The sequence below is a fragment of the Schistocerca serialis genome, chromosome 2 (genome assembly GCF_023864345.2).
Source record: "Schistocerca serialis cubense isolate TAMUIC-IGC-003099 chromosome 2, iqSchSeri2.2, whole genome shotgun sequence".
NCBI classification, from domain to species: domain Eukaryota; kingdom Metazoa; phylum Arthropoda; class Insecta; order Orthoptera; family Acrididae; genus Schistocerca; species Schistocerca serialis.
The window spans coordinates 582,668,987-582,691,680 of record NC_064639.1 but is presented as its reverse complement, the minus strand read 5'-3'; the positions used below and the strand labels follow the sequence as shown (position 1 = coordinate 582,691,680).

The following is a 22,694-nucleotide window of genomic DNA, read 5'->3' as shown; positions in this document are numbered from 1 at the left end:
TATGTAATTCAAGATCTTCCATATTCATTTTGGTTTCATAATAAATAGAATCTTTTTTCGTTGCCCCTTGTTTCATCGAATTTTGTTCGTAATTACAACTTCTTTTGTGTATTGCACTCTTCGAATTGCAATGCAAGTATGTTGCTTGTATTCAGTCTGAATTTTGCTCACATCCATAATATTTGGGGATAAATGATTCCATATTTGTTTCTGTTTCATATAAAACAGAAGTTGATTTCATGATAAGGTGTTTTACGGAACTGCTCAACTCAAATGCACTGTAACTATATTGCTGGTACTCAATTTTTGTTTGTGGCCATTTTCTGTATTTTCTCACATTTAATGGAGAACTCCAAAATTTTCATTGGAGTCGGAGGATGATTCTAGTATATTGATTTCTGTTAAAACATGTTTCTGTAGAATGTGTTAATAATGTGCAAACACATTTACATAACTACTGTTACATTTTTTTCCATTTTTAAGAAGGAATGCTGTAGTCAGTAAGACTACAAAGCATATTCAGTGCAAAGAGCCAATGCCATTCAAAGCAGAATTACAAATTCATTTAGTGACAAGAAGTAATAAAGTTGAATACCAATTCTGTGAAAAGCTACAGTATGGGGTCCTCCATTAAATGCGAGAAAGTGCAAAAAATCGATGGTGTGGAAGGGAGGATAATTAGAATATGAGCAATACAATTACAATGCGTTTAAATTGAGCAGTAGGAAGAAATATAAGTGAACCCACAGAAAGCCTTGTGATGAACCTGGCTTATATTTTATGTGAAACAAAAACAAATGTGAAACCATTTACTGTGCCCAATATTAGAGATGTGAGCAAACATCAAGCAGAATATGAGCAACATACATACAATCCTATTCAAAGGATGTGATACGCACAAAAAGTCAAAATCAGGAACACAAAGTGATGGAATCGGCTTGTGTGTCATATCATGTCAGATGATTGTTAGTATATTGTCCACCTGGGACCATACTACTGTGCATGCAAGGCATGTATTGTGGGCTGCCACCTCTCCAGGGGCATGCAAGCTGCAAGTATAATGTTGAACTGCATGGGATGTTTACATCATAGCTTCACAAAGTCTTATGGTGTCCGCCCCATTAGCTGAGTGGTCAGCGTGACAGAATGTCAATCTTAAGGGCCTGGGTTCGATTCCCGGCTGGGTCGGAGATTTTCTCCACTCAGGGACTGGGTGTTGTATTGTCCTAATCATCATCATTTCATCCCCATCGACGTGCAAGTCGCCAAAGTGGCGTCAAATCGAAAGACTTGCACCCAGTGAAAGGTCTGCCCGACGGAGGCCCTAGTCACACGGCATTATTATTACAGCCTTATGGTGTCCAGCAGTGCTGACGTGATCAGCAGGCAGTGTGCCTATCACAGTAGAGAGCACTGTAGTAAGGACACCACTTTTTTATGCCATGTTACATGCCAACTCAGTGCCAAGCTGTTATCCTTCCACTGGAGAATGTTTAGGTTGCCATTGGACCTTGCTGCAGCCAACACCATTCTGCCTTGACGCCAACAGCCCACTGATAGGAATAATTGTCCTTGCTGTAAACATCTGTTGCCATTTCTACGCAGGACTGTCATCCGCCACTCCCAGGTGCCATGCCTCACTGCACTAGGACTGACCAGAGGCCACTGTCATTGAGGCACCACTGCCAACACCCACCGACACCCTACGTCCTGGGTGCATCATCATCCTACCAACAGCTGTCATTGTCAAGCCTTCACCTTCAATATCTACCAGTGCCTAATGTCCAGATCTCTACCACCATAATGTCTTAACATGTGTGCTGTCATCCTGTTCCTTCTTCTTGTCAGTATTCTCCTTTTGTTCCTTTCTTCGCCTGTTCTGTGGAGATCCTCCTCATTCTGTATTGTACTAGTCCACGTATTTTTCAACATCCTGTTGTAGCACCATGTCTCAAACACTTTGATTCGTTTTTTTTTTTTTTTTTTGTTTTCCCACAGCCCATGATTCACTACCGTGATCCAAATGTATTATCTAAAAAATCTTCCCCAAATTAAGGCCTATGTTTGGTACTAGTTGACTTCTCTTGGCCACTAGTGCCCTTTTGGCAATGTTAGTCAGCTTTTTATGCCTTCCTTGCTTCGTTCATTGTGGGTTATCTTGCTTTCAAAGTAGCAGAATTCCTTAACTTCATCCTCTTTGTGATCACCAAATTTGATATTAAGTTTCTCACTATTCTCGTTTCTGCTACTTCTCATTACTTTTGTCACTTATTTTACTCTCAATCCATATTTTGTACTTATTAGAGTGTTAATTCCATTCAGCAGATCTTGTAATACTTCTTCACACTTACGAAGGGTAGCCATGTCATCTGTGAATATTATCAGTTATACCTTTTCATCCTGAATTTTAATCCCATCTTTGAACTTTTCTTTGATTTCCATCATTGCTTCTTTGCTGTATACACTGAGCAGTATGCTCTAAAGACTACATCCCTGCCTTATATCCTTTTTAATCTCAGCACTTCGCTCTTCGTCTTGCAGTCTTATTGTTTCTCCTTGGGTCTTGTACATATTGTATATTACTCTTCTTTCTCTATAGCTTACTCCTATTTTCCTCAGAATTCCAAACATTCTGCACGATTTTACTTTGTCAAACATTTTTTTCTAAGTCAATAAATCCTTTGAACGAAACTTAATTTTTCATAAGCCTTGCTACCATTAACATTCGCAAAGCCAGAACTGCCACTCTGGTGCCTTTACCTTTCAAAAAACTAAACTTATTGCAATCTAGCAATCTTCAATTTTCTTTTGTGTTCTTCTGTATATTATTCTTGTCAGCAACTTGGATGCATGAGCTGTTAAGCCGACAGGCTGATTGCTGATAGTTGTTGTACTTACCTACTTTGCTGTCTTTGGGATTGTGTGGATGATATTTTTCTGAAAGTTTGATGGTGTGACTCCAGTATCACAGATTCTACACAAGATGTCGAATAATTATTTGGTTGCCACTTCCCCCAAAGATTTCAGAATTTTGAAGAAATGTTATCTGGCACTTCTGCATTATTTGGTCGCAAATCTTCCAAAGCTCTGTTAAACTCTGACATTAATACTGGATTCAGGGTGTATACGACCCGGGGCAACCGGGATATCTGGGAAAAACCCGGGAATTTTTTGATCCGGGAGAAAACCCGGAAAAACCCGGGATATTTTTAGAATTCCGTGAATTTTTCGTTGTTTTAGTTTTCAGTTAAATTTTTGTAGTTTTGACTGAAAGACCGATACTATAACAAAGGATATTACTGTATCCCGCTAATGCAGAATAATACTTAAACAATAAAACATAAACGAGAGAAAAATATGAAAATAAATTGCAAAGGAAATGCGCCATATATAACAACGACACACAGTGCTCATGCAAGCGTCTGCCAACTGAAAATGTGTCAAAGCTTTAGGAAAACTATGCAGTGCTTCATAACAAGTTGCCTCCAATGAGCGTGAAGTCGCCACTGTTTACATTCGATTTGTTTTAGCAGTTACGCGCGGGCTCATGCACATGCGCAGTTGAGTCACGTTTGAGTAGTAGATTCTCCTGCTTCTGGCAACAGGAATGTGGCTGTTGGCTGTGCTAGCAGTCGCAGCAAGCAGCTAGATGTTACCGGGAAAAGGGAGCGCCAAATTCGTATTCTTGAAGAAAAAAAAAAACTTGTTTCACAAAGCACCTAGCATCCAGCGCACATTTGTCTATCGATTATTCATATGATTTTGAAACGCGTCCCTGTTGGTTTTTGAACACATTTGAAGTTGATATCAGAATGAATCATAAGTTGACTTTTGAATGCATGTGATATCTCCGTCAGGAGAATCCTCGTCGCATCTAGAAATAAACTATCCGTAGACAAAAGGGGACGGGGCTATACGAGCTGAGGAAGTAAAGCCGAACGGATGAATGCCAATCGCTGTCTGATTATGTTGTTGACTGGGTTTGCAAATCATCAGCATTGTTATAATTACTAGCGAAATCCGTAATTCAGACTATCAGAATGTAAATAAACGACTGACAGGAATAGCAGGTGAGAAAGATTACGTATTATCTTCTCGGTGTATCCAAGAAAATGAAATTTTGACAGAAAATTTTTTGGCCAGATCGCCACACTAGTAAGAACCAATAGTACAGTCCCCGGCTAGCGGCTGCTTCAGTTCTTTTCTGGAAGTAACGCGGAAAACATCTTGTTCGAACACGTAATAACGCCTAGCCGTAAAATATTCACGGGATAACTAAACCTGTGATTCTGGCAGGGTTAGTGAAGTTAATCGGCGAACAAATTTTGACAGCGGCAGCAATAGCTACAGAATTGGTGATAACAAGATTGTTTGTTAGAACGAGGAAGGAGAAGAAACGGGTCATCACACAAATTATGGAAGAATAAGACGATTGCAAATTTATATAAAAATTTCGTAATACTACTTTCCGGTCTCATGCTTGAGAAGCTGGTGCATATGAATGAAATGTGAAGTTATTTCCTAGCATAAAGCTTTTTGCTTGTAGTAGGTTTAATAGACATTTGATATTGATACTTATTTGATTATATTCTGTCGTGTTATAAAAATGGCCATTTATGCCAAAACAGTCTCGTTTATTTGGTGTGTTACAAAATTGCTGCTATATTAGAAAGGCCTATTTTGTTTTATCTAGCAGACAGTGACAAAATAGACGCAATCGGATCGAGAAACCACACCAGTCTTGTGTATTATTTATATTAACAGCTTTTTCAGTATTAGATAACGACATTTCGATTTTTCATGTAACAAAATGTTTGACATAATAGATTCTTTCGCAGAAAAGAAAGCACGCCATGTAAAGCTGTAGCAAGATTAGAGAGAAAAAAAAATGCTAGGAGCTAAGGATTGAAGAAATGCATAATTTCTCTTGTCCTTATTGGTTTTGTGTAGCCTATATTTAATTTTATGTCACACAAAACAGCAAGTTATTAACTAATAGGCAATAAAGAGTTCAGATTTTCTGATGAGTTCTTGTTCTCTAGATTACAAATAATCCCATCCGCTATTAATTGCGAGATTTTTTTAAAAGAGGGGCAGGCTGTTAAACCGGCCGACTGGGAGCAGGAGAGGCACCATAGGACATTTCCGTTTCCACTCTCCTGAATATAGTTTGGACCTGCGGTAGAAAAATGCTTTATGAATAGGCGTGGCACTGCGACCAAATAAAATGTCTTACATTTCCTCCAATACGTATGTTTTCTGTTTCAGACTTTTCGGAAAGATGGGCGCTACAAGATGAACATATTTTGAAAACTCGATTTTTTTTTGTATCGACCCGGTTCGCAAATGTCGTAGATCCGAGGCTGATGCGCAGAGCAGCTTGAGTTATAGTGGGTAGTCTCCACGTGACTTGTGTTTACATTTAGTGATTTTGCTGTTTCCCCTTCGTTAACTCTCACGTCAAATGAAAACAAAACGGATATCTGTGACTGGGAGCTATCAACTGAATTAAAACACATTCACATAATTACGGAAGGCCGAAATATGTCATTAGTTTCAGGTTTTATTTTATTTTCAGCTTTTTGACAGTCAAGCATTAATCACCTTGCGGAACAATGAAGTTATTTTTGTCTGTTTGCTAAAGAAATTTGACTTTTGTTAACCTTTTCCGCAGAGGCAGTCAATGCATTTGAAACGAAATGTTTAATTCCACAGTACTGGCTAGTTTCAACTGTTCGCTGCATTTCAAGTGCACGTTTTCATTTTCTAGGACATATGGCATTATGCCATAATAAAGAACCAAACATGATATAATACAGTACTGGTGCTTCAAGAAAATTTACATCCCGAAAACCACACTGAAAAGCTTAATATCAGGTTGAGGTCTACTTCACTGGGCATCTGGACATACGAATGTGCCCTGTATGCACTTTAAATGTGCACATTTTAATATGGTTCACGAAATTCCGATGCTCTTGCAGTATCCTCTGATGTCTTGTTTCTTTTATGGCATAATGTATGATCTTTCAATGTTTTACACGTACGTTCATAGGGGCTTCCTACGTCATGATAGCTACCCAAGCGCGGTGTCGCCTGTTATCTGCGCTCTGTGGCAACTGCTGAAACCAACCTATTTCTAACAGGTCGCGGGAAAATATTGCTAATAGTGGCTTGAAAAGTGTTAACTTTCGAAGTAATTATTCTTTTACATAAGTTGAACTTTGTTCAAGAATGTACCATGAATTTATAAAATCACAGAACGTTTGACTCTCATTTAAAAATCAACTCTTTGGTGACGAGCCATTTAGAAGAATTTCGAACCCTGAAGATCAGACATTTATGTCATTATTAAAAATTTTACTGGCACATTTTTATGATATATCTTAAAGTGTAACACGCGCAAAAAAGATCAACAGTATATGCGAAAGCTTAGTCCCTTGCAGCTTGAGACCAATATTATATGTGAAAGCTTTTCTTTTCTTGTAGCAACACTATGTATTTTAATTTAAACTATTAAACTTCCCTGTTCGTGTGTTTGTGCTACTTAACAGTGATGTTGCTATTGGCTGACTACATCACGTGAATATCCGCTGTCATCGGCTAGCGAGATCACGTGACATAAGCTACGAACGGCTTACAAAAGTGCATCGAAATCTCGATTTCAATTATTCGGAAAGTAACATGCGGTGTTTGGTGGAATTGCAATGTATGCTTTTGTAATACGAAAATACGCAGCGTACATGTTGCTGCACATAAAAGATATTTCCAAAACGTGTCTTTTTCCCTGAGTTTTGTTTTCTAAAGTGCCTTGAAATTGTACACCCGTGCATAAAACCATAACCATTTAAAGAGTTGATAAGGGAAAATATACTGTCATCCGGGAGAAAGTGTATTCTTAACCGGGAAATCTGGGAATTTTTTTTCCTTGTCCACGTATACACTCTGTGGATTCCTTAAGTCTACCGTATCAATTCACACTTCCTCTTTTGTCATATCTTCAGACAGTCCTTCGTCCTTATAGAAGCCTGCAAAATACTCTTTCCAACAAGCCACTCTCTCCTTTGCATTAAACAGTGGTATTCCCATTGCATTAATAATGTTAATGCCATTGTTTTTAATTTTCCTGAAGGTTGTTTAGACTTTTCTGTATGCTGAACCTGTCTTTGTAACAATCATTTCTTTTTTGATTTCTTCATTTCCTCCTACAAGTATTTTGCCCTAGCTTTCGAAGTGACTTATAGTGGTCTTGTTTTTCCCTGAACATTTTCTTACTTCCTTCTTTCTTTGAGCAGTTGAAGAATTTCTTCACAGTTACCTTCCCTGTTGATATGTTTGTGTGTCCAACTTCTACTATTTGTATAATTTAAAGATGTCCATTGCTCTTCAACTGAACTGCCTACTGTGGGATTCATAACCACAGTATCTACAACCTCTATAGCTTCAAACATGTATCATCATTTCTTAGTACTTCAATATACCATTTCCTTCTGCATACAAGGGTGCCTCAGCAGCAGCCACAACAGTCAATTGCTCCTGACAAAGACAATGGTGGTAATCACTGATAGTGTAAGATTTTGCCTAGAACTGATGTGGCAAGAAATCCTAGAATGGTTTATACACATTACAAACAGTACTGTAAACTCTTAAGGAGAGTCATCGGAGCCTGAAATTGCATGTGTGGTCAACAAAAAATATGCTTTTTCAACAACAAGATTATAACTATCTGGAACAGATTTTACACATCATTTCAAACCTTTTCAAAACTTTTTCTCACTGACACCCCCACAAAACCACAAAAGAAAGAATGTTTGTGGTTTATTACATTGTCACTGTTCATGCAGTAAAAGTTTCAGCATCAGACATGACATCTTAATTTTATTACTTCTTTGCTACTAATTCTATTTGCAGCACATTTTGCAGGCCGTACCCATGTACACCACCGAATGTACCTGCAAAATTATATTATTGTACAACACATAGTTCAGGAGACATAACATCATAAAATTTAGATGCATGAGAAACCAGCTCTTCTTAAAATGGAATGAAAATTATATAACTTATTTGTCAAGTAACTGTTTTACACATGGGAATTCAGTTCTTTAAAGTATCATGGTAGTGGTCGTACTCTATCTGTGCCATATGTTGGCTGATTTCCTTTAGGATAAAAATTGTCAGTTTATGTAAATGTAAAGTTAAATACTTAACTAGGAAATATTTTAAAATTTGGTTTCAGGCAACAAAAACTACAATTTCAGCCACCAATGGAAGAAATTCGCATGAAGTATTATGGGCAGCTGAAACGCTTCCTTGCCCTTCCCAATAATTTTAGGGGTACTGCTGAATCAAGTGAGAACTCAATTTTTCCAGTTATAATACAAAGGTACTGTAAATTTTTTTTCTTTTAATTTGAAAAAAATATGTATAAGTAACATTGATTGAATAATCAACAACTTGAAATGCTGTTCTGGAGTAAGTTTGCATTATTAAAAATGCAAATAACTATCTGGAAATATTATGCATTATTAAAAATCCAAATACCATATCTGGAAATATTAATGACTAGCAAAGGTTCAATAGTCACTGTCCTCACCCATTTAGCCTCCTCCCTGTTCCCATTTCAGCACTACACAGCCGTCATTTCACCGCCACACCCAGTCTTTTAATTTCTTTTTATTTTTATTTCTCTCCTTTCCGCTACTTACCCCCTCTCCCCCTCCACACCTTCTCTCCTGCCGTCCGTCTAAACTGCAACACTTCACTGTCCGCCACTCCCACCATACTATCCCTCCCCATCCCCGCCCCAGCCTCCTCCTTACCCCCACCCAGTTGCCACTCCCATCATGCACTGGTGCTGCTGCTCGCAGTGTAGTTTCAGCTCTCTGAGACTGCAGACGTGTGTGCAAGTTGTGCTTGTGTGAGTGTGTGTGTGCGTGTGTGTGTGTGTGTCTACTGCTGACAAAGGCCTTAATGGCCGAAAGCTATGATTGTGTGAATCTTTTTATTGTGCCTATCGCAACTCAGCATCTCCGCTATATGGTGAGTAGCAAATTTCCTTCTCTTGTATTGTTACATTCCATCCTGGATTTTCCATTGTTTAATATCTACATTGGTGAGCCAATACATTATGACCATTTCCAACCATGAGACTAAATGTCACTAAGTGGTGTTGTGGGCATGTGGCACAGCATGCCAAGAGTGCAAGTACAGTAGAGAAAAATGGGGATCACTCAAGTGACAGTACGTACCATATATGGGGAAAATCCACTGATGTAAAAAGCTTTTACAAAGTGCAGATTGTTGTGGCCATGTACCTGGGAATGAGCACCTCATAGACAGTGAAGCCGGTCAGCTGTACACGCACTGCTGTCATGGTAATCTGTGGAAAGTGCTTGAAGTACAGTGAAACCACAGCTAGGCGACAATGTGTTGGATATCCAGTTCTCTCATAAAACATGGAGATTGTATGTTTGACCTCTCTGTAATGCAGAATAGGCTGCAATGTGTGGCAGAGTTGATGACAGTCTAATGTTCGAGCAGTCACAAATGTTACAGAGCACACAGTTGGGAGCACATTGTTGACCCAGTGACATCATCCATTAATTAAAATAGTAGTAGGCATAGAATCATTGAGATCAGTCTGAGGATCAGTGAAAATTCATCACCTGGTCAGATGAGTCACATTTATTGTTACGCCAGTTCGATATTCATGCTTAGATATGTTGTCATCCAAGCGAACAGGTGCTCCAAATGTGCGCCACACCATAGATACAGGCTGGTAGGGCAGTAGTATGCTATGAAGAACATTCACCTGGACTGCCATGGAACACGAGGTAGTAATCAAAAGCACCATGACAGCTGTGGACTATGTGATCATTATTGCAGACCCCTTGCATCCCTTCATGCTTGATGCCTTCCCTGACAGAGACAGCAGTTTTTAGCATGATTACTCACCAAGATAATTCTACAGTGACTTGAGGAGCATGATAGTAGACTCGCATTGATGCCTTGACCACCAAATTCACCTGATCTGATCCCATTGGATCACATCTGGGACATTGTTGAGGGTCAGCTCCATGACCACAAGCCAGAGACTTAATATTTTCGGAATTGTTTGATCTATGCATGGAAGTCTGCTGCCACATACCTCTGCAAATGTACCATGGACTTTTTGAATCTATGCCACACAGAATCACTTCTGTATTTCACTCCTAAGGTGAATCGGCATGCTGTTATTCAGGTGGTCATGATGTTTTTATTCATCCAAGTGTATTGCTCATCTTCGGAGTAGTGTGAGAATGAAGCTGAGATAGTCTCCTGGAGCTTCATTATCACAGAAAAATTTTAATATGATTAACATTTTTTCTTATTCTTTGCTACCCTAAATTTTGTTTTGTATGTCATAAATGAAAGTAAGAAGACTTAACTTTGGTACCACTGAGAGCCATTACATGTGCTCAGAATTTCTTTAGGTTTTGTGAGGGGTCTTTTGAGAAGATTCTGCTTCAGTATCTATTGAAGATTTCACGCATTGCTCTTTTGAGAGAGAACTGTGTTTCTATTTAGCATGTGTCTGTGTGTAGCTGTATACCTTGTTTTACACCCATTGTAAAGAGTTGCTGTTTCTTTAGCAGTACATTTACAGAGAATTTATGCCATGAAGAGACCCTTCCATTGTGAATTCTTCTACTAGGTACATGTCTGCACTGTATTTTGTCAATTATCCTTCTAAACTTGAAACTACAGTTTGTGTACATGCTCTTGTCCAGAGCTAAATGTTTTGCATTCTTCTTTGAGATATGAAATAACTATCTCTTTATCTAGTTAGCTGAACGTATCCATCCTTCTTTGGAAAAGTGAAAGAGACATTCATTCACACAAGCACAACTCATACACATAGACGCTGTCACCGGCCGTTGTCGCCCGGACCACAGTGGCTGAAGACAGTGGCCATGTTTGTGTGACAGTGCTTGTGTGAATGTGTGCGTGTGATTTACATTTCCAAATAAGAATGTTTTTGTCCAAAAACTTAAATGTTTAGCAGTCTTTTCATTGTGCCTGTCAGTGATTCAGGATCTCCTCTATGCGGTGAGTAGCAGTCCGTCCTTTTTATAATGTTGTTGAAATCTCATTCTGGACTTTCCACTGTTTGATTTTATTGAACATATAAATGTTCCTGCTTGTATTGGTTACCCTTTGTACTTTTGTAATCATTGGTGATATAATGGTGTGCAATTAAGAAGTGGGTGGCTGATGCTTTCTGTGCAGAGAGGGGCAGAACATACTTTGTTGCATCACTAGTGTGCTGTTTGTCCCTCTCCCAGTGGTAGCTTACACTGATAACTGGCACTGCTGGGGTAAGCGCTACACTGAGCCATGTTTCAGATTCCAACTGTCCCTAGATAAAATTATATATCCTCAGAAAATGTAATACTTGTTGTGTTTGATTTCTGCTACTCATAATAGACACTATAGTGGCTAGGAACAATTACCATATCTAAACGAATATGAAAATCAAATTTGAATGTTCTATATGGACTCTGCAGTGCACACTATAGTCAGGTGTCAAAGAATGAGCATATTAACCAGAGTTTCATTTGGAACCTTCCCGCTTCGCATTGCTCTCCCCCCTCCCCATCTTCTCGCCATTCTTATGTGCACGTGGCTACACAACTACATCATACCCAGTGATATCAGTTTTATTGCGGTCATCACCAGTGATTTTAAGTCTATTTGTTGACATTGGTTCTAATATGTATGAAATAATGTCACAGAAATTGGTTAGTATTTTTTTGCAGTGTGTGTTTTTGTGCCTTCACTTACAAAACTGAAGTTATCCCAGTTGATTGGCGACTCAAGTCTCCTACAATGATCACAGATGATTGGGAAACATATGTATTGGCTATCTAAAGTTTTTTTTCTAAAGTTTGTCATTTGTGCATAAGTTTGGTGTTTAATAGATGGATCCAATAATAAGTTTATTTCACCATTGATTCTGACTCTTTCCCAAACAATTTCATATACAGCTTCAGTTTCTGTCTTGATTTGTTTGAGTTTCTTTTTTACTATGATGAATACACTACTTGCAATTCCCGTTAGCCTATTCTTTTAATATACACTTAGATTTCTCCTTCAAGAGTGTGTAGTAAAATGAGAAAGTAACTGGCAGGTTGGTCGTCAATGTAAATCGAAATGGCTTAAGAAAGGTATTCTACACCTTAGAAAAAATCATGAATAGGTAGTGAAATAATGGTAAAACAGATGTGTGGAAGATGAATTAAGAAATAATGAAAAGATTAGGAGGAGTAAGTCAGATTGTGAGTTAAGAGTTGATGACAAACCAACAAAAACACATTGTAGAAAGGAGTTAAGTCAGGGATGGACAAGAGCTCTGTACACATGTGGATCCTTCTGTGAGACTCTTCACTTTCTGCACTGCTATGCCATGTCTGAGCAGGAAGATGGAGCAAGCGCAAACATGCCACATCAGATGGCAGTGGAATCACACAAGGAACACTGGACAACTTGCATGCAGCTTGGTTTTATACATTGCTGTATAGGGAAATTTTAAAATCTGAAACTCTGTACAACACTTCATTAAGAGTTTATTACACTTTTAGTGACTGTTGGCAAAAGACAATACACCTACAAAAATAAAGAGGATAAGTTTGGGTTTGAAACTGCATTACTCCAGCACTGTTGTGTGTGTTGACTGTAAAATTCTTACAATATTTAAGTTGAGGTATAGAAAGAGAGGAAAAAACAAATAGTCTCTAAAGCATGCCTTTAGTGGTGGAACAATTGATTCTAACTACATGTGAAAGAAACAAGTTTTACTATCTAGAACCTCTCTATTGGCAGTGCAATGGATTCAGTTCTCAAAAACATTAATCACAAACAAAACAGAATTTAACCAATATTGAATTGTTTTTGGTTTTGCTGAAGATAAAATTTATATCTGGCACAAATTGTTGGTGCAATGACATATGCAAACAGTTCGGCAGATCTTCATCAGTGAGGTTGCCACAGAGTCACTGACTTATTTATTTCGTAACTGAAAGAAACCTTTCATACACACATGTTGATACAAACTTAATATAACTTTTCCTGTATTATTATGGAGACATGGAAACTCATCCTGAGGAAAACTGTTGTAGAACACCTGCAGAGTTTTACTTTAGAAGAATAAATCTTTTAAAAGTGAATTATATTGCAGGTCAGTCTGTTCGATTCACAAATACAGAGGGATACTTTCTCCTGAAATGGCAAGCAGCCTTGAAAACAGATCAGGAGCAGATGTGGGATTTGCAATATTCTGAAAATGTTTAGAAAACTATTCCTATATTTCTAATAACACCAGAACTCAACATTTCCTCTAACAACAGATAGTGTGGGAAATTGGCACAGTTTTGTTCAGAAGTTATTGCTATGACACTATGTTTTTCTTTTTAAATGCATATAAGTTCCTTGTAGTGTCATACTTAGAGCATTCAACTATGCAGTGAAGTCCAGTAAAATGTGAGCTATGTAAACAATTCTAAATCTTCTAGATCTTTTGATTTCCCTTCATAAATTGAACAATAGTGGGTCTTAAATAAATAAATCATTCAAGGCATGACCCTTGACTTAATCAGTGTACTTCTCAATATACAAAATATCCCTGTACTCTGTTCAGTTCTATCAAAGACTGTTGAAAAACATGGGCTAAAAACACATGCAACTTCAAAAAATTTACTATTCATACCAACAATTTCATTACATGTTCTGTGTTTACAAATTTAGCACAAAGTGCTCCTTGATGTTCAAAATAATCAATCCCATTTGAATCTTTTGTTGATTGTTGTAATTTTTTGCAAAACAATGCTAAAAGTCTATTTTGTGCCCATCGATACTGGTACTTCATTGGTGATAACTGAGACCAACATGTTCTAATTCACGCCAAAGGCTTCAGCTATCTCTTCAGCGGTTGGCAAGTCAGTTTCCCTCCAGTCTTTCTTTCTCATCAAAACTGACAGCTCTTCTGTCATGTGTATATCAATGTCAATTCCAAAAACATAGATAGCAAGCTATGCTGTGTCTGACTTTTTTGTTGATTCGCCGAAGGCAATTTAGAATATAATGAACTTGCTGGCATTATCAATTAACAGCCTGGAAGCATCCACTGCTGTGAAAGCTGTATGGTAGGATATTGTTTCGTTGCAAAAGACTTAATTTCATGAAATAACTGTATCTCCAGTGGCATCACAAGTTCTGCTTTGTCAATACATACCGCACTCTTTGATGAACTTGCCATTGCTAACAAGTTTCAGTAAAATTGGCTAAAAACAGTATTTATCGCATAAATATTTTATTTAAACTGGTGACTGGTTTCGATATGTTGTACTTAGATCATCTTCAGACCTTATAATCCATGATGGTGGCAGGAGGTGGGCTGGCTGAGCAGCCTGCTCTATAGTGGTGTAATCGACTGGCCAGTTCTTCCCTTCAGGAGATGAAATTCAAGTACTGCAAATAGACATATATGGGGCAGGACACTTAGATCCACCTGTTATGAGGATGAGAGAAAACAAAGATGAAGTGGAAGGTGACAGAGAAAGTGGAGATACTGATATTATGGTTTGGAAACAATGATCCAATTTTGCAGCAATTTTTATCATAAAAAGTTGACTTGTGGTAGTTGTGTGTTGTATAATGCTGTGTTAGTAGGTTCGTGTTTTATTTGATCAAATTCTTGCATTTTATTGTTTGTGTCAGGTTCCCTTCCCAGACCCTTGCCTTCTTTGAGCTAAACACAGGTTAAGATATCTCTTTATTTTTTTTTTAAACTTATTTTTTGCTGAAATGTGAGCTCCTGTTCCTGGACCACCATTCTGTTTCAACGGTCCCAGCATGATATTGTTTATATATTTTTAATCATTTTCTTTTTGTTGTATAGATGTGAAGGGGAGTAGGAGGCTGCTAGGAAAAATTATTGGAAGCCAAGATCAACTTGAGAATCTGTAAATGAATTTCAGACTTATCTCACAAATGGTTACCGTTTTAAGTTCTTTTCACTTTTGTTTTCCGTACCATCAGGAGTCTACTTTTCTCTGGTCATATTTGATTTATTTAATTTCATGCATTTCTCTGCTATTATAAAGAAGCCTCAACATTTTAATTTTGCTTGTTTTTAATCCACACTATGTTTTAATTTATTTTGATTCCAAAAAAAGAAAATTTTGCATGAAGAACTTGGCAATTCTCTCTCTCTCTCTCTCTCTCTCTCTCTCTCTCTCTCTCTCTCTCTCTCTCTCACTCTCTCTCTCTCTCTCTCTCTCTTTCTCTCTCCTGTGTATGTAAGTGTGTGTGTTTTATCTTTTGCCTGATCACCATTTCATTAGTTTGCTAGTTGGTTCCATTCTCTACCTTTAATGTTCCTCTTGTCAATTTAAAACTTTGTGTTTTGCTCGTTTATGACATATATAGAAATGCAAGACGATTTGGAGGAGTCTTTGCTCGAGCAGAGCAGCAGTTCGAAAAACTGGAGAAAGTGAAGGAACGTTGGCAGCCGTGGGTTGCTTTAGGAACTGCTGACATCGATCACTTGACCAGAGAATACCTTCATACAGCAGATGATTGGGATCAGAATTTCCGGACCTCAAAGACGCATGGTCAACAAGTTGCTAAGTTGCCAAGGTAATGTTAAAGACAATTCTAGTAATATTTTAACATATTTACATTGTAACAGTTTAATGGTGAAAGATGGTATACAATTTCAAAATTACACACAACTTTTTGGGTTAATATATAATATATGTATTAAAATGTCAGTTTTGCAGAAGGCTTCATGTTCGACATGTACTTACAGTTTCTCAAGGGTTTTAGCTGGCACTCATACCCAAATAATATAATGTCACTGAAGTATTTTGGTCTATCTTTCTTTTTACATTCTGAAAATCATCACTTTTTTGGATTTTTCTAGTGATGAATGTTATCAGTAGTTGAGTAATCAACACTCAGCATATACAAAATTGTTAGTAGTTATTTAAAAGTACATTTAAAAAAAAGACACACCACAAAGGAATTATTCGAATGGGATGGAAATCAATAGATTAAACAAATGATTAAAATTGAAGAAAAAATTGATGATTTATTCAAGAGAAAGAGCTTCACAAATTGAGCAATTCAATAATGTGTGGGTCCTCCTCTGACCCTCATGCAAGCAACTATTTGGCTTGGCATTGATTGATAAGAGTTGTTGAATATCATGAAAATTTCTGCCCAATTGGCACATTAGCTCTTCAAAATCCTGAACTGGTTGTAGGGCCCTGCCCATAATGCTCCAAGTGCTCTCAATTGGGGAGTGATCTGGCGACCTAGCTGGCAAACGTAGGGTTTGGCTAGCATGAAGAGAATCAATAGGAACTCTCGCTGTGTGTGGGCCGACATTATCTTGCTGAAATGTAAGCCCAGGGTGGTTTGCCATGAAAGGTGACAATATGGCATGTAGAATATCGTCGATGTATTGTTGTGTTATAAGAGTGCTGTGGATGAAAACTGAAGGGGTTTTGCTCTGAAAAGAAATCACACCCCAGACCGTCACTCAAGGCTGTCAGGCTGTAAGGCAGGTGACTGTCAGGTTGGTATCTCACCATTGTCTGGTGCATCTCCAGACACATCTGCAGCCTGGAATCTCACTGACTGCAGTAAAATTGTCTTCAGTGATAATTCCTGCTTTGCAAGGCCCCAAACACCAGTAAAGATATGTCTGGAGGCACCCCAGATAGCAGTGGGATACTAGCCAAACTTTTGCCCACCATATGGCACAACAACAAGGAGTTATAGTTTGGGGTGCCATTTCCTTTCATAGCAGGGCTCATTTAATTGTCATCTGCTGCATTACAGCACAGCGGTAGATCGATGATATTCTACACCCTGTTTTGTCACCCTTCATGGCAAACCATCCTGGGCTTACATTTCATCAAGATAAGGCCTGCCCACACAAGGAGAGAGTTTTTGGTGCTTGTCTTCATGTATGCCAAACCCTATCTTGACCGGTAAGGTTGCCCGATCTTTCACCAATAGAAAACATTGGATTGTTTTGTGCAGGGCTTTCCAACCAGCTCAGGGTTTTGATTATCTTGTGTTCCACTTGCATAGAATTTGGCATGGTGTCCTTCAGGAGGTCATCCATCAACTCTGTCAATAAATGCCAAGCCAAATAATTTCTTGCATGATAGTCAGAAGTGGACCAATGCGTTACTGACTTCCTCAATTTGAGTTTGAAAGAATTTTTCTGTTTGTCTGCACATGTACATCACATCTACTGATTTCCATCCCACTTGGATAATTTCTTCATTGCATGTCTACTGCATCTACCTGCCTACTTTGATCCCAAACTTTCAGTATGTCATTTGAGCAAAGCGCAAGTTGGATTTCACATGATCAATGTTTTCGGAATACATACTAGTCAGCTTTAAGGAGGTCATTCTGTTCATTATGTTGTAGTTCAGAATATGTTCTAAGATTCTACAACAAATCAGTGTCAAGGATATTGAATGGTAGTTTTATGGATCACTTCTAGTACCCTTCTAGTAAACGGGAGTGATCTGTGCTTTTTTCCAAGAGTGGGGCACGGTTTTTTGTTTGAGAGATGTATGATAGATTATAGTTAGAAGAGGGACTAACTCAGCTGCAAATTCATTCGTTGGCTAGGTAGATGTAGAGTTACTCATTACTCTACTCGATTGCTGCGCAACACCAATTTATTTTTTTCTGTTGTTGTCTATTCACAGCGCATAACTAGGTTTGAACATACATTATTACATAGGGAGGACTAATGTGTCACTTTCTGTTGTGATTTGTAACAAAAATAAGTGTCGTGTTAGTGTCCTTTACCTGTATTATTACACCAAACCATGATGGAAAAGTATTCTGTGTGTGTTTGTCCATCATAGCTGTGTTTTTGTTAAGAATTCACCAAGACTAAGGGGTGTCTGAAAATTATACATAGAGTGCAGGCTTTATGGCTGATATTTGGGTGTTTGTAATATTTGTTTTATGTGCACTGGGCCATGGTCTGAGGAATATTTCTCTGGCTAACGTTACATCTTCCAATGCGTTGGACCAAGGCCTATTGTCCATAAAACAAATGTCACCAAGAACATAAAATATGAAGATGAATAGTTACTTACTGAAAATTGACAATATAGGAAAAGACAGATTACTACTTGCCATAAAGAAGACATGTCAAGTCGCAGACAAGCACAATTAAAAGACACTCACATATAACTTTCAGCCACAGCCTTCATCAGTAAAACACACACACACACACACACACACCCCACACACACCACACACACTAGCAAGCACACCTCATGCGCACATGTCCTCTGGCTCCAGCATCTTCTTTGGCCAGCCTGAAGTGCTGGTGTTGGTGGTCGTGTGTGCATGAAGTGTGTTTACTTGTGTGTGTGTGTGTGTGTGTGTGTGTGTGTGTGTGTGTGTGTGTGTGTGTGTGTGTGTCAGTGTGTTACTGATGAAGGCAGTGGCCAAAAGCTATATGTGAGTGTTTTTTTAATTGTGCCCCTCTGCACGGAGTGGCCGCGCGGTTTGGGGCGTCATGTCATGGACTGCACGGCCCCTCCCGCCGGAGGTTCAAGTTCTCCCTCAGGCATGGGTGTGTGTATTGTTCTTAGTAGAAGTTAGTTTAAGTAGTGTGTAAGTCTAGCGACTGATGGCCTAGTCAGTTTGGTCCCTTAGGAATTCACACACATTTGAATTATGCCCATCTGCATCTTGACATGTCTTCTTTACAGTAAGTAGCAATCTGTCTTTTCCCGCATTGTTGATATTCCTACCTGGAATTTCCATTGTTTGATTACTGAAAATTAGTTATGGCTTATAAATAAACAGCAATAAATGTGTTTTTGCTGATTATATTAGTACCTAAAATATTATTTGATGTTCGCATAATGAGGTGTCCCACGTCTATCACCATTTTCACTTTGATTTATCTAGTGCAGTTTTATCAGAACAGAGACATATTGCATCAGCCAAAGTCTCCAAATCCTGGATTAAGAGAACCACGAGGTGCTGAAAATGATCAACATTGTGAGGAGTACAGTTCTTGTAATGTTCCTTATAAATGAGAGTAATGGTATAATGACAGAGAGAGATACAAGCAATACTGAAAGAATCAAATCTGGAGAAAACTTAATTGGTACAGGAAAGAGTGAAAAATAATAATGAAATTGTAAGAGATATGCTAAAATGGGAGAACTGAGAACTGTGGAAAAAGAAAGAAGGAAAATAAAGGAAGAAAGAGAGAAAAGTAGGAAAGAGGAAAAGCTAGAAATGGATTGATAGTGTAAAGGGATACAGGCTCATTGTTGGAGAAGAAGAAGATAGCTCTTATTTAGAGACAGATAAGCTGTGTCAAAGATGAATGAAGATTTCCTCTCCTCTTGAACACAACATGGTCCTGCATCGGATGCAGGTTACTGATATTTTGTGCAACTGATGTATGATTGAATTGGAGAATGAATGTTTAGGCTTATAGATACAAATAGCCAAGACACTACATATAACTCATCATATATTGTATCGCTGTTATGGAATAATGATAAATATACTAATGATCCAAAAATTGCAACCTCAATTTTTTCCAGTACCTTTGAGAAGTAGGTAGGTAGTAATACTGACTGGTAACTAAAAATATCTGTTTGCTATCTTTTATGTCTGACAGTTTCATATTTCGTCCTGTCTGCAAATACTGTCTTTGATGGTAACGTGTTGCATATGCGACTGAAAACATTGCATGTATGTGAACCACAGGATTTCAATACTTTCCTTGAGATGTTGTCAAGTCTATGAGAGTTTTTGGATTTCAGGGTGTTACTTACATTTGTAATTTCTCTTGCAGTTCATGGAGTAGTTACCAATCTTCTGAGGTACTTCAAGAAAGGCATCATTAAATGTGTTGTCTATCTGATTACTGTCATTTATTATTTGGCTGTTTTATTTAATAACAAAGTTCTCAAATTTCTTAACTGAATTTTTGGTTTTGGTTTCAACTGTTGGCCATGTGTTGTGGTCTTGACTCTCTAGACAGGTTTGATGCGGCTCTCCATACTACTCTATCCTGTGCAAACCTCTTCATCTCTGAATAACTGCTGAAAGCTACATTCATTCAAACTTGCGTACTGCATTCATCCCTTGGTCTTCCTGTAAAATTGTACTGTCGTTCCATGCCTATTTACATGTAGGCCTACTATCTTCTCTCATGATTTTTAAGCCAAGTATTGGCAATGATTAAATTATACTCTGTGCAAAATTCTACCAAGTGGTCTACTCTCTCATTTCTTTCCCCCACTTCAAATTCTCCTACTGTTTCTCCTTCTCTTGCTTTTCCTACTCTTGAATTCGAGTTGCCCAGCACATATAAATTTTGCCTCCCCAACCTATTTGAATAATTTCATCTATCTCATCATGCATTCTTTCAGTATCTTCATAATCTGCAGAGCTAGCTGGCATGTAGACTTGTATTACTGCAGTGGGTGTTGGCTTAGTGTCTATCGTCCAGTGTTCACAATGCTTTTCATAAAAGCTTACTCACATTCCTATTTTCTTATTCATTATTACTTTTACAGAGTGACAATCACTGAACTGTATATATATAAATGCCCACCCACTACTCCCCGGCACGAATCCACCTGGTGGATTAATGTCAAGGTTCACTGTGCTGGCCAGCCTGTGGATGGTTTTTAAGGCGGTTTTCCATCTGCCTTGTTGGATGCGGGCTGGTTCACCTTATTCTGCCTCAGTTACTCATCTGGTATGAGATGTTCCTGGGGGAGGGGAGTCCACTGGGGACTGAACTGCACAATAATCTTGGGTTTGGTGTGGGGCGGTGCTACAGAAGAATCCTGAAGATTAGATGGGTAGATCACATAACTAATGATGAGGTATTGAATAGAGTTGGAGAGAAGAGAAATTTGTGGCACAACTTGACTAGAAGAAGGGATCGGTTGGTAGGGCATATTCTGGGGTATCAAGGGATCACCAATTTAGTATTGGAGGGCAGTGTGGAGGGTAAAACTCGTAGAGGGAGCAAAGAGATGAATACGCTAAACAGATTCAGAAGGATGTAGATTGCAGTAGGTACTGGGAGATGAAGAGGCTTGCACGGGATAGAGTAGCGTGGAGAGCTGCATCAAACCAGTCTCTGGACTGAAGACAGACACACACACACACACACACACACACACACACACACACACACACACACACACACACATATATATATATCTCCAATCTCCTGGTTTCCCACTTCCGGAAAGGCAATTCACTCACCCTCCACAACCTTTCCAGCAAATGTCAACCTCCTCTCATTGCAAACAAACCCAGTCTCTCCCATCTACTCAATCTCCCACTTCCAGCTCCACTCCCCCCAAAACCTCAAAATTCTAATCAACACAATCTGGAACCACAACACCCCAATTCAGTAGTTAACCTTTCCTCCAAACCTCTCTCCCAATCCGAAACCTCTGTCCTATCCAAAGGCCTCACCTTCAGCCCTTTTTCCAGATTCAGCCAAACAGCCCTCGTCAAAGATTTACTGTCCTACACTCTTACTCTTTGCTGGAAATATCACTTTGCCATGAAGAAAAATAACCCTGATCCTACTCCTAATGATCCAACTCCCCAAGACACTATCCAAATTGAACCCTGCCTGGAACAGTTCCGTCACAGCGGGACCACCTCCTCTTCCTCAAAATCACCCTCTCCAAACCTTCCAGGAATTTCTCACTTCCAGCCTTGCCTCTCAATCCTTCTTGAAAAACCTTAATCCTATTCCCAACATCACCACAGCTGAAGCCCAGGCTATCCGTGATCTGAAGGCTGAACAATCCATCGTCATTCTTCCGGCGGACAGGGGTTCCACGACCGTGGTACTTGATGGTCGGGAGTATGTGGCTGAGGGACTGCGTCAGCTTTCAGACAACACTACATACAAAGTTTGCCAAGATAATCCCATTCCCGATGTCCTGGTGGAGCTTCAAAGAATCCTCAGAACCTTAGGTGCCCTACAAAACCTTTCACCTGACTCCATCAACCTCCTGACCCCACTGACACCCCGCACCCCTACCTTCTACCTACTTCCTAAAATTCATAAACCCAAACATCCCGGTCACCCCATTGTAGCTGGTTACCAAGCCTCCACAGAAAGTATCTCTGCCTACGTATATCAACACCTTCAACCCATTACATGCAATCTCCCATCCTTCATCAAAGACGCCAACCACTTTCTCGAACGCCTGGAATCCTTACCCAATCTGTTACCTCTGGAAACCATCCTTGTAACCATTGATGCTACTTCCCTATACGCAAATATCCCGCTCATCCAGAGCCTCCCTGCAATGGAGCACTTCCTTTCACGCCGATCCCCTGCCACCCTACCTAAAACCTCTTTCCTCATTACCTTAGCCAGCTTCAACCTAACTCACAACTTCTTCACTTTTGAAGGTCAGATAATACCAACAATTAAAGGGAACAGCCATGGGTACCAGGATGGCCCCCTCGTATGCCAACCTATTTATGGCTCGCATAGAGGAAGCGTTCTTGGTTACCCAGGCCTGCCAACTCAAAGTTTGGTCAGATTTATTGATGACATCTTCATGATCTGGACTCACAGTGAAGAAGAACTCCAGAATTTC

General features: G+C 39.0%; 1 protein-coding gene across 1 annotated transcript in view; it reads left to right on the top strand.

Annotated features, from left to right (window-relative positions):
* The window catches only part of LOC126457597 (cytoplasmic dynein 2 heavy chain 1), an 808,157-nt gene that overhangs the window by 187,018 nt on the left and 598,445 nt on the right, over positions 1-22,694 (top strand). The window contains exons 14-15 of the mRNA XM_050094037.1: positions 8,234-8,380; positions 15,463-15,672. Of these exons, the coding sequence (XP_049949994.1) occupies positions 8,234-8,380; positions 15,463-15,672 (357 nt within the window). The remainder of the gene's footprint in view (positions 1-8,233; positions 8,381-15,462; positions 15,673-22,694) is intronic.